Source organism: Equus quagga, chromosome 22 (assembly GCF_021613505.1).
Source record: "Equus quagga isolate Etosha38 chromosome 22, UCLA_HA_Equagga_1.0, whole genome shotgun sequence".
In the NCBI taxonomy this organism is placed as follows: Eukaryota; Metazoa; Chordata; class Mammalia; order Perissodactyla; family Equidae; genus Equus; species Equus quagga.
In genome coordinates, this window is record NC_060288.1 from 9,912,948 (window position 1) to 9,925,527 (window position 12,580).

The 12,580-nt window shown below is 49.7% G+C and overlaps 1 protein-coding gene and 1 long non-coding RNA gene across 3 annotated transcripts in view; one reads left to right on the plus strand and one right to left on the minus strand.

Annotated features, from left to right (window-relative positions):
• The window catches only part of LOC124231600 (uncharacterized), a 59,691-nt gene extending 54,915 nt beyond the window's left edge, over nt 1–4,776 (minus strand). The window contains exons 1-2 of the long non-coding RNA XR_006886612.1: nt 4,464–4,776; nt 3,433–3,508 (exon numbers count right to left, since the gene is read on the minus strand). This is a non-coding gene — a long non-coding RNA (uncharacterized LOC124231600). The remainder of the gene's footprint in view (nt 1–3,432; nt 3,509–4,463) is intronic.
• On the plus strand, nt 2,788–8,615 carry DUSP26 (dual specificity phosphatase 26). Of its 2 annotated transcripts, XM_046648381.1 has the most exons (5): nt 2,788–3,052; nt 4,852–4,923; nt 5,030–5,325; nt 6,781–6,995; nt 7,740–8,615. In XM_046648381.1, the coding sequence occupies exons 3-5, from the start codon at nt 5,105–5,107 to the stop codon at nt 7,937–7,939; spliced, it is 636 nt and encodes a 211-aa protein (XP_046504337.1). In that variant the 5' UTR covers nt 2,788–3,052; nt 4,852–4,923; nt 5,030–5,104; the 3' UTR covers nt 7,940–8,615. The 2 variants fall into 2 exon arrangements, with proteins under 2 accessions (XP_046504337.1, XP_046504336.1); XM_046648380.1 differs by lacking the exon at nt 4,852–4,923 and having other exon boundaries at nt 2,790–3,052.
• The last annotated feature ends 3,965 nt before the right edge of the window (nt 8,616–12,580 follow it).

Here is a 12,580-nt window from a genome sequence, read left to right on the forward strand (position 1 = left end):
CGTGGCGGCACTCAGGGCGAGGTTGGGAGGAAACAAGGCTCTGCTCTTTCTGCGTCACTCTGTGTAGGGGAAATGATTACCGAGCAGCAGGAGGCGCCCCGGCTCTGAAAGGCCGCTTCTCCCAACCACCAGCAGCACACACACGTCACAAGTCACAGAAGCTACCACACTCTTTAAGGGACAAGGTGGGGGGTGGGGCCTTGCGAATGCCTTTCTCCTGATTCTTGTGAAAAATTCATGGAATTTCTGCTAAATGCCTGGCACATAGTAGGGCTTGATACATTTTAACTATTTACTATTATTTTCATTTAAGTATACTTACTACAGTGGTTTGAGGCACAGGCTTTGATTTAAAACAGTTCTAGATTTAAATTCATGCTCAAATCCCACTTATTAGCTATTTGGCTGCTGCAAAGTGGGTTTACCACCACTCTAAGCCTGTAAACCTTTAAACCTCAACTGTCAAATGAAGTTAATAATACCTACTTTACGGGATTAAAGTAACTAATATACCTAACGAGCTTAGCACAGTGCCCAGCCCATAGATAATGGTAGCAGTTAGAAGTCCATTTAACACATATTTGTTGGTCTCTCCTAGGGTTTTCTCCCCATTCTATTCTTACTGAACTTCTTCCCCTTCTGTCTCTACCTAGTTATTTTGGTGCGGGGGCACTTCTTTTGATACCATTTGGAAACCTTCCTATCTTTCAGTAGCCTCATTTTTCCATCTCTGCCCTGTTCATTCCAGTGTAGGGTGTCCATCATGACTTCTAGTATTGGGAACAGAGATTTAAATAAATGTAGAAATAAGTGAAGTAAAATATAGCTCCTAGGTCCTTTGGTAGAAGTCTACATGAGCACAAAGAAGGAAATGGACAAATAAGAGTGGATCCAGAAAGACTTTATCGAGGAAGTGACTCTTCAGCCTAATCCTGAAGTATGAAAGTTTGGAAGCAGAGAGCCCTGGGTTTGGACCCATGCTCTCCCACTCACTAGCTGCGGGTGGGTTAACTAATCTGGTCAAGTGTCAGTCTTCATGTCGTCAACAGAATGATAACGCCCACCTAAACGGTGGGTGGGATTAAATGAGCTGATAAATTTGAAAGCCCAAGGAATTGACAGATAATAAATTATCAATACATACTATTTCTCTTTCCTTCCTCCCCTTTCCTGTCCAACCTTGTCTACTGCCTTCTCCCTGCTAACTCTTTCCTCCATTCTCCCTCCTCCTCTCCATCCTTAGTGTAGTTTGTTGTCACCGGGAAACACAATAAACTTCCTAGTTATGAAGAAAAATATGAAGCTACTTGAGTTGTAGGTTGACCCCTGGAATGGTCCTGATGAAGATGTTGTCCGTGGACAGTTTCCCTGGTTACCCCTAAACATCTACCCATATTGTCCACAGTATGCTTTAAAGCGTATTTTCCCAACTTTTTGAGAAAAGTACAAGGCAGGGTTGAAACAGGAGTCTTGCTAAAGATTGAGATCAAGTTCATCTACGTCTTCTCAAACTACCAAACTTTAAGACTCTGTCACTTAAAATGAGGTTAGTATGATACATGCCCTTTCACAATTTGATTTGTGACAATTTTTCACCTGGGTTTTCCCGGATCTACCAACTAAAGTTTTTAATTTCCCAGGGAAATTTTTTGTTTTGAATTATCAAGACTTCATGTCTTCGTATAACTGATATAAACAAGAAGGCACAAGGAAAATGGAAAGGAATTGCATTTGCTTCTCTAGAGAGGAAAAGGTTAGGAGGAGAGAAATTAATCTTCGAGGGCAGCCTGTGATGGAACCTCCTCTCCAGCACAGAGCTGACCTGGGGATTGTGTCACTTTCTCTGACCCAGAGATCAAAGCCTGATCTGGATCCCCTGCTGGGAATGTGGTCCATCCTGATTTCAGCCGAAGCTGATGCCATCTCTCATCCTACACCAGGTCCAACCTTATCTATTTCCTCCTTTCTCCTGGAGACAGCTCTCCTGGAGTACAGGTCCCCCTGATTCTCAACATCATCTGATAAGATTTATGGCCGCCACCTCCCCCATCAGAGGAGCTAGGCACTGGGGAAGGCAACATAGCCTTTGCCTTCAAAGTGTTTACAGTCTTGGAGCTGACAAGGTGCTGACAGTAGAAAAGTAGTGAAGCTAAACATCACTAGAAGGCAGCAGAGGGGAAGAGGTATGGACATGAATTTCTTGAGAAGTCGGGGAAAGTGGAGTTCACTATGAGCTGAGCTGGTAAAATGGCTTCCCGGTAGAAATCATTCTCCATTGTGTGAGAGGCACTGATTTACAAAGCCATTAAGGATACAAACTTCTGAGCCAGACTGCCAGGGTTTCAAGCTGGATCTGGCAACGACTAGGGTGTGTCCTGGGCAAATTATTTAAGCCTCTCTGTGCCTCAGTCTCCTCCTCCGAAAATGGAAATAATACTACCTACCTCATAGACTTGTAGTGAGGATACGATGAGTGAAGATAGGTGAAATACATGGTGTACAGTAAATACTAATAAAGATTACTGACTTTTGTTATTTATGACACGGTGTTCTCGAGACTGAGAAATACACAAGTAAGTGTACATAATCGTGCCTGTGTAATTAATGTCGGGGAGGAGCGTGTGTGTTTAAGACACTATCTGGGACGACTTGTATAATGTCATCTTTAGGCAAAATGCCTCGTTATTGGCGCAGCTCGAGAAAACACACATCCACACGAGCCTGCATGTGAGGCGGGGCTTCTCCGGCTGCGCGGTGTGTCTGGTCTGTAAACACCGCCGGCTCGGAGCGGGGCGGGCCAGCCCACGCTGCGTGTCCACGCCGACCCCGGGGTGTGAGACTGTGTCCCTGTGTGTCATCGACTGATGTGAGCCCTGCTTCGACGTGCGTGTCATGGCTTAAAAATAGATGCTAATCCGTCAACCGGTCTGGCGGTGGCAGCGCGGCGGCGGGGCGGGGGCAGCACAGCGCAGCGGCGGCAGGAGAGTCATGGCCGTGGGGCTGCCGGCCGCCGCGATCCGCCTCCGGGACTGAGACCCCACCGCGCGCAGAGGTAGAGGGGCTGCGGCGGGTGGGCGCCCTACACCCCCTCCCCCGGGGGGAGGCGCGCAGATCGCGGCTGTGGGGAGCGCAGGGACAGGGACGGGGGCCTGGGAGCCAAGCAAGCTGCGCTCTCCTGGGCTCCCTCCCTCCACGCTCAGCGCCAGGCTGTCTGGGTTTGCAAGGGCTGGGGCGACAGCCATGAACCTGTTACAACCGCGACAACAGATGGAGGGAGGGGGGCTGTAGACCCGGGCCCCTGAAAGCCGGCGGATGGCATTGGAGAATGTCGAGGGGTGTATCCCGGGACAGAATGGGGCTTCTCCACCCCGAAGAGAAAGGTTGTCCCACGGATCTCCTTCCTACACGTAGTCTCTTCCCGCTTCCCTTTACCTTTAAGCATCACCCAGGCAGCAGAAGCTGTTTCCAGAAAAGGTTGTTTTGGAATAAAGTGATGGGATCTTTAGGCCTAAGGAGACAAGGGAGATGATGAGGATGATGGTGATGATGATGGTGGTGATAATGAGGAGGAGGAGGAGGATGGCTGTGGTGCTGTATTTCTTTGCCCCTTCTGATCTAGCCATTGGAAAAACATTTCTCCCTAAACCCCCTAAGATCTAGTCTCCCCTCACCAGTGCTGATCCTAATACCCCCGCTTCTTAAGCTCTATAAACTGCTGGGTCTCTCCTGGCCTGGGGGAAAGGGAGAGCTGCGCCCTGGCTCAGAGAGTGGGACAGGGACTCAGAGTAGGGGCAGGACAAAGATGGCCTCTCACTGCTGGAGTTTCAGTTGAGGTCCCAGGGGCAGGAGACTTGAGGGGTGGGGGGCGGGTTTCTTTGGCCAGCCCACCGTCTCAGACATGCAGGACCATAGCATGAGGGCATGGGGGAGTGCTCTTGCTGGAGTCCCCTCTCTGCCTGAGGGTCCCAGGGCAAGTCTCAAGGCTGGCCCTTCCCCGCTCTGCAGTTCTACGCTTGGTCCCATTTTCAGAAGGACCAGCTGTCCACAGAGAGTCAGAGATTCTCCTGCTACACCCCTCATTGCCAACCCCTTGTGCTTTGTAGGGTCACTTGACTCCAACAGCAACACATGGGTGGCACTTCCAGCCTCCGAGCCCCTGGGCCTGGCAGAATCCCTCCTCCTTTGCCTTCCTCCCCGCTCTCCAGTGCCCCACCCTCTGCCTCGCCTGCACAGGCACACATAGACACAATACTCCAGCCCTGCCTCGACTCAGAAATCCCCACATTAAAGATGAGGTTTAAGCCATCATTTCTTTATGTGATCAAAGGAGGGTGGTTGCCTGTTGTGCACATAGATTGGCACCTTCTTTCATTAGCTCATGCATTCAGCAAGTATTTTTTGAAAACTTACGCTTCCTCTGTATTGCTCTTCCCCACTCACCACATCCCCCAACATACGCTTACCACAGCAGGCTTCTCTCTGAGGCGGTGGGAGGGCAGGAAGGGGTTAAGGCAGCCTATCTCTCTGGCACTGAGGAGGCAGGCTTGGCCTAGGCCATGGCCTCAGCTGCTAGTCTCCCTGCTAATTCTCTCTGGATGGCTCCAAAGCCACCCCACCCCCCATCCCAGCTCCCTAGCCTCTCTGCCTGTCGCCCCAGGCAGATGAGACCCAGACTTGGGCTGGCAAGAGCTCCAGCAGTGGGCACTGCCACCCAAATACCAAATGTTTGTTTGTGTTTATGCATGTATGTTGGGAGTGGGGGTGGGGTGGTGGAGCAGAAACCCAGCAGCTGGGCTGCTCCCTCTCCCCGTAAACAAGGACATGTGACTCTCCCACCTCCTTGCGTGGCAGAGCCCAAGAGCAGGGAGAAAGGAGCTGCCGCAGCTGAAGAAGATAATCCTGAAGGCCCCACCAGGGCCAGAGGTACCTTCCTTGCGAATCTTCTCCCCAGGGTGCAGCCCAGTTGGCAGGAAGGGAAGCAGCCACTCTGGACTCACTCAGGTGTATCTCACATCCCTGCCTCTTCCAGCAACAGCTACCTGGAGACTGACCCACCATCACCGCAACCACCCCTGCAGCTGCCACGGTTTCTGCCGCCTCTAAGATGTGCCCTGGTAACTGGCTCTGGGCCTCCATGACTTTTATGGCTCGCTTCTCCCGGAGTAGCTCAAGGTCTCCTGTCCGCACTAGAGGGGCCCTGGAGGAGATGCCAACAGTTCAACATCCCTTTCTCAATGTCTTTGAGTTGGAGAGGCTCCTCTACACAGGCAAGACAGCCTGTAACCATGCAGATGAGGTCTGGCCAGGCCTCTACCTCGGAGACCAGTATGTACCCGGCAGACTGGGACCATGGCTGAGTGTGTGTGTGCATGTATGTGTGTGCATGTGTGTGTGCATGCAAGAAGAAAAGAGAAGGGTGGCAGAGAGGGTGGGTTGCGTTGTTGATTCCAGGTTGAGGATGGGGTGGAGGGGGCTTGGGCAGAGAATGGAGGCTGGAGGGTTTGGGGGAATTTGAGCACGATGGTTGATATACCCATCTCTTGACAGAAAGACTATGTTTGAGTAAGAATATCATTCATTTAGCAAGTATTTATTGTTGAGTGCTAATGCTATGTCCCAGATGTAATAGATGACTTCTCTGACCTTCCATCTATTGTGCTATGGCTCAGAAAAAAGTAGTCACTGGGAACCAGGTACAGTGGGTAGAAAGCCAAAGGGTTGACCAAGCAAAGCCGCAGTGTGTGCAGAGGTTCTGCAAGAAGGGGGCTGTGGCAAGAAGAGCGTCGAAGGAAGAGTGGTCCCCACTTCTCGCTCTCAAGGGCTTTATAGTATACACGGAGTTTTTCACATGCATTTTCTCTCTTAATCTTCGCAACAGCCTTGTGAGGTAGGTACCACTACCCCCAGGCTACAGATGAGGAAACTGAAGCTCAGAGAACTTGTGACTGGCCCAAGGTCACACAGGTCGTAAGTAGCAGAGCCAGGACTTGAAGGTTCAAGTTCAGTGCTCTTTCTACTTGAGGAGTTTGCACTGGACAGGGCGTTTGCCCTGAGTATGACCATGTTGCCTGAGAGGTGTCTACCACTAAGCTGAGAGGTGTGGGCCACATGAACCCCTGAAGGTGACATCACCAAACAGGGTAAATGTGAGCAAGGAATAACTGGTAAAACACAAGAAGCTTCTGGGTGTCCAAGAGAGTATATGGTACCAGGGCAGTTAGGCGTGGGAACAAGTGTCAGAATCGTATCATCTCAAGGTTCGTGGGGATGTTAAATGTGAATGCGTCCAGCAGCCCAGCTGATGTCCACATCCCCCACTGCATCCATGCCTACACATTGACCTCCTCTCTGCCTGAATACCCTGGGACAAGAACTCACTCTCTTTCTCAAGGTCCTCCAATCTTTCTTCAGCTAGATCCCACTGTTAGAATGTACTTCCTCACATGAAGTACAGATCCAGCAAATGCTTCCTATAGATCAAGCAAAATTCTGCTGCCTCAGCGCACTCTTTCAGTATTTCACTATGACTATTGTCCACCCACCCCCTTAGTCTTTTCTTCTCCAGGTAAAACCTCCCCAGTACTTTCCACCCTTGCTCAAGGACCAGACTCCAGGTCATTGCCCATCTTGGTTCCTCCCTTATGGGTCATCAGTAAGGAAAGCAGAGGCCTGGAGCCGATGGTATTAGCTAGGCAGTGGACAGGGTAGGGACAAGGGCTTCTCTGTCCATGGCCTAACTTCCCCACTCTCCCTCTAACCTCTAACCTCTACTCAATGCAGGGACATAGCTAACAACCGCCGCGAGCTCCGCCGCCTGGGCATCACCCACGTCCTCAATGCCTCACACAGCAAGTGGCGAGGCACACCCGAGGCCTATGAGGGGCTGGGCATCCGCTACCTGGGTGTCGAGGCCCATGACTCGCCAGCCTTCGACATGAGCATCCACTTCCAGACGGCTGCCGACTTCATCCACCGGGCGCTGAGCCAGCCGGGAGGTAGGAGGGAAAGCAAGAAAGAGGGAAGGAGCGATGGATGTTGAGTTAGGGAACAGCCCAAGGGCTTAAGAACGAAGAGAGAGAGAGAGACTTTAATGACATGACAAAATGCTCGGGCAGGAAAAATACTCTCTCAACCATTTTTTAAAGGCAATACATAAATAGACGAGAAGGAAATAATCCAAAATGTTAAGAGAGGGGCAAGTTGCTCCTGGATGGTGAGATTATGGGTGATATATTTTTCAATTTTTTGCCTCTTTACATATTTCTATACTTTCCAATTATTTCTACCTTGAGTATGTCTTGCTTCAGTGATGAGAAAATATATATATATATAAATAAAAATATATTAAACACTACCCCAATAAATGGTTGATAGAAACAGCAAGATAGAAGGGTGGGGGAGATGAGGAAGGGCCAGGTTAGAGACAGGGCGTTTTCCCTGGATGCACTCGGCAAATATACACTGAGTCCCTGCTCTGGGAGAAGCTCGGTTTTACGTTAGTGATGAGTCTCTTGAAGCCCTTTTGGGGGTTCATGGACGCTAAGCTGCTGCCTGTTCTCCACCTCATTCATCCATTTGCCGGGATCTGCATTCTCATCCCCCTTGACTGCACCCCCTCCCATCTCCATGCACCTCTGCTCACCTGTCTTCTTCCTCACCTGTCTGTGTAGCCCTCTCCCTAGTCTCTTCCAACCCACCACAAACGGTCCCCCAGCTGTCTCTTGTGTCTGTCCTCACAGGGAAGATCCTGGTACACTGTGCTGTGGGAGTGAGCCGATCTGCCACCCTGGTGCTGGCCTACCTCATGCTGTACCACCACCTCACCCTCGTGGAGGCCATCAAGAAGGTCAAGGACCACCGAGGCATCATCCCCAACCGGGGCTTCTTGAGGCAGCTCCTGGCCCTGGACCGCAGGCTGCGGCAGGGTCTGGAAGCATGAGGGGAGGGGAGGGAGGTCAGGCCAGGTGTGTGGGTCCCTGGTCCCCAGCTGGAGAGAGGAGGCTCAGGTGGCAGGTAGTAGGAAGCCCAGATAACCCTCCTCTCCTGTAAGCAGGAGAGCGAGAGGGCTTGGATGCGGCCCCAGGCCACTGTTGCTATTTGTCGGGAGGGCATAGGGAGTGAGGTTAGGCAGGGTGGTGGGCACCCAGGAGGGAGCTGACCAGGGAGAGGAGCAGTTAGGCTATAGGTCAAAGTGGTCCCAGTATTTGGACACCACTGGATTCCAGCCAGGTTGCTCCAGCGGTTCACGGTCCCTTCCCCTCTTTGTGCTCAAGTGTTCCCCTCTCTCACTTATTAAAACAAAAAGGCCGACCCTGTCCTGTGCCTGTGAAGGGAGTCAGGGATGCGGCCAGCATGAATGTGATGGTGTAGATTTGTGTGGAGACAGTAGTGTAGAGACAGACGGTGCAGAGATGCTGTGAAAGCTGTGAAACCAGAGGGAGAAACCTACAGACTTGTTACTCCAAGCCCGGGAAGAGGAGGTGTGGGAGGGTTGGCACTGTGCCTGTGGGTGCTGGTCATGGCCAAAAACTGCAGAGGTGCGTGACTGAGAGTCTCTAGATGATCACTCGCTTGCTAGATCCAAGTGTTCCAAGGAAAAATAAAGATGGTGGACATGAAGGCGCCTCTTGAAGTCATTGACAGCTTGAATGCGTTCCCCACCTATCTTCGGAGAACCCCAGCCTTGCTGGTGTTAGCAACAGTTCCTGACTCCCTCATGTTGGTCATAAGCCCCTACTAACCTTTAAGTCTACCCCAGTGCTTGTGGGGAGTTTTCTCCCGAGTCCAATTTGACGCTCCTGCGACAAGTGAAATCTTGAACTGTTATTTCCAGCTATGTCCACACAGGGGCAGCAGAGGACCAAAAACTTGAGGTTTGCAACCACTTTTGTGCAGTGGCTCAAAAGGGACAGCCTCCATCTCCCAAGCTTAAAATAAGTCTCTGTTCACAAGCTCAGATGTGTAAGAAATATAACTTTATTTTCAAAGAGTCAACCTGATTCCTCTGTCAAGTCCCCATTCTGGTGGGATAGCAGAATATTGTCTTAAATCAATTCCAGCCCGAACTCCTACAATCAGAGGTTGGGTTTAGCCTAATACCAAGGAATTGGAGGGGAAGAAAGAAGGGTAGTTATAACTGCTTCCTCTTTCTAATCTTTCCAGGTTTGCCTCAGAGGAGGGTAATACAATCTCCTTAGTAAACTTAGTCAAAAATTCGACTCAACGACCAGAGGGAATAGCACAGTCTTTCTGTTACCCAACCGCCAAACTGCCAAACACCACATTCCTCCTTTTAAACAAGACATGTTCCCAGAACAGGATAGCTGCCTGAGTGGGAGAAGGGGATGGGATGGAAGAGAAAGTGAAAAATACGGGGGGAAAATCACTTAATATATCTAAAGTCTATATCCTATCCCAAAGTACGGAAACTCAGAATCTCAAAGCTGGAAGCTGCCTTCTTAGATGATCCATGTCCACTCTCTGACAAGGTATAAATAAATCACCTTTTCAATATCTTTGATGATAGTCATCAAGCATTTGCTTGGACACCTTTGTGGGGAGGGAACACTATATAACTCCCACACCATTTTTCCAGCTCTCAATATGGGAAAGCTCTAATGTTACAAGTGCATCATGCAGTCATGTTACAGTGGTAGTGAGATGAGGCTGAAAGACCTGGCAGCCTAGGATCCCTGGCCCAGCTGGAGTACACAGCAGTCAGGGCACTGCATGGTTACATGCAGTAGTGCTGTCTACTTCTACAGGGTTGCCACGGGCATTTGCTTAGACATGAGATATAAAGCTCTGAGCACAGCCAGTAGCTAATAAGTCTTCTTCCTCTTGCTCCTGCTCTCATGACAGCCCTTCCCATGGTTGGGAGCCAGCTCTCCTGTGTCCTCCTACTTTCAGCCTAACGGCTCTGTTTCCAAGAGTCTGCATTTGTCATGTTCCAAGTTTCCTCCCCAGTCTTGCCAATATTGGCAGCTCTTTCTCATGGTGGCAACCAGAGCTGGTCTTAACGCTTCCAGATGGAAGATGGAAGGCCAGCAAGACCTATTGACTTCAGTCTCAAACTTTGGTTACTGTTGAGGGACAAATTTATCTAAAGGATAGAGTGAGGTCTTCATTACGACTGTTGATTCTAAATAAAATGCATTGCTTCCCCGTGCAGACCATAGGGGAGAGCACTTATGTATAACTGAAAAAACAGAAACAAAAATAACTCAAGTTCCTAGAGGGACTGACGTAGCTAATGATCTGACCAGTAGAGAATACAGTAGAACTGTCACCTCTCGTTTTCCGGTCTAGAAAATATATTACTTCTAATGTAACCTACAGCCACAACCATATTTGCACGGTCTGAATGTGCCTCAGCTACGTCCATTAGACTTCTTTCAAGTTGAATAATTTGAGAATTTAATTCTAACTTCTAGTAGAGAGATATTGCTACTACAGTATATTTGACCAAAGAACAGGCTTCCAGATTATCCTCACAGAGCAGATTAGGTATTTTTAGTGTTTTGTGTGTGTGAGGTAGATGCTCCCTGTGTTACCGTCTGTTGCCAATCTTCCTCTTTTTCCTAAGGAAGATTGTCGCTGAGCTAACATCCGTGCCAGTCTTCCTCTATTTTGTATGTGGGACGCCACCACTGCATGGCTGATGAGCAGTGTGTCGGTCCATGCCCAGGATCCAAACCCACAAACCCCAGGCAGCCGAATTGGAGTGCAGGAACTTAACCACTATGCCACTGGGCCAGCCCCTGTATTTTTATTATTTAAGAAAGCCATATTATGACTATGCCCAGGCACTCTTCCATCTTTACAGATATCAACTTACTGAATCCTCATCAAAACCCCATGAAATAAGTGTAATTGCCATTGCTTAGGAAGAGGGCGATTGAAGTGAAGTAATTTTCCCAAGGACACATGAATAGTAAGGGGAAGAGCCAGGATCCGAACCTGATGCTCTGGCTCCAGAATCTGTGTGTGTAACCGTCATGCTGCTGTGCCTCACCTCCCTCTAACTCCACCATTTGAGACTGTAAGTGTGCGTGTGTGTGCACACACACGCATATGACGGGGACCTAGATGATTCAAGGGAGAGAAGGGGGGCCACAGCCTGGTCATTGCACAGATAGAATCAGACCTATCCTCCAAAGGGGCTGAGGGTGACACCTGTCACAGGTGGGTCTCGCTCTGACCCGCCAAAACCGAGGTTGAAAGTCCAGTCTCCCACATTTTGCTCTGGGGCAGTTGACTGTTTGAACCCAAGCAAAGGAGTTGAAAATGAAGAGGAATAAATGTGCTCTTGTTAAATGCAGCCTGTGTTTCCAGCCAGCTGAGCCTCGCCCCTTGGGAGCTGCGACCCAAAGCAATCTTGTCATCCTGCCCTGCTCCTGCCCTTTACCGCCTCCAGCCTCGGCTCTATGATTTGACTCAAACCCTTGTGGCAGGCCCGGGAGCCTTGCCACCTCTGGGAGATGGAGGAATGTTCACCAGCCCTTCATCCCTGTAACTAATCCTGGCTGAGGAGTTCCACAGGGAGAGGCAGCTGAGAGAAGACTGCCGCCTCTGAGCCCCAAGGTAACAGATGGAGCTGCAACCAGAGACGTGGCTGAGAATTCTGCTGGCTAGAGAGGGCTCAAGGCGGCTGCACCCAAGGACCCCCGCTAGAAACGACCCCTTAAAGAAAAGGCAGCCTGAAGAGAGGGAGAGTGGGCCAGGTGAGAAGGGAAGATAAACCCTGTTTGTCATAGGTTTCTGTCCTCAGAGGAAGGAGGAAGAGCAAAAGATCCAAAAGTTTTGGGGAGAGCCCTGTTCATACCCTAATGCCTGGAACCCAAGCTGTTACCTCATGTGGCAAAAGGGATTTTGCAAATGGGATTAAAACCACAACGTGGAGATTGGAGGTGACACTGGATTCTCTGGGGAGCACAGTCATGTGAATCCTAAAAGCAGAGAACCTTTTCAAATTGTGCTGAGAGATTTGTTGTGACGATTGGTCTCGGATGCTGGCTTTCAAGACAAGGAAGAGGGCCGGGAACTAAGGAATGCGGGCAGCCTCTAGAAGCTGGAAAAGGCAAGAAAGTGGATTCTTCCCTTGAAACTGCAGAAGGAAACGCAGCCCTGCTGACGGGGCTTGTTTTTAGCCCAGTGAGACCCACGTCAGATTTCTGATTTACACAAGATAATAAATTTCCATTGTTTAAGGCATTAAGTTTACGTGATTTGTCCCAACAGGGATAGGAAACTAATGAAGCCAGGTTCCTGAGGGGTACTGTAAATATTCAGTAAGAACATGTTTCCCCTTTGACCTTGTTCCCAACACAGACACTGATGAAAAGAAGTTAATCCATGCATCATTATCAGTTTTTTAACTTGCCATTTTCTTGTTTAACCTGAGGGTTGACTCAAGAGTCACAAGGATTTATGAGCTTGTTTTGCAGAAGAAAAAGAAGGCTTTTAAGGAAGCTACAACCACCAGATAACCAGCCCCCAGCTGCTGATGATACCCAGAAGTCTGCTTCTCCAAGGGCTTATCTGGAGTGAAAGAAATACGGACTTCCCCTTTGTTTCTCTG

Coding starts and splice junctions, on each gene's coding strand:
- DUSP26 (XM_046648381.1), top strand. CDS start 5,105: ATGTGCCCTGGTAACTGGCTCTGGGCCTCCATGACTTTTATGGCTCGC. Junction 5,326..6,780: donor GGCCTCTACCTCGGAGACCA/GTATGTACCCGG, acceptor TACTCAATGCAG/GGACATAGCTAACAACCGCC. Junction 6,996..7,739: donor GGCGCTGAGCCAGCCGGGAG/GTAGGAGGGAAA, acceptor CTGTCCTCACAG/GGAAGATCCTGGTACACTGT.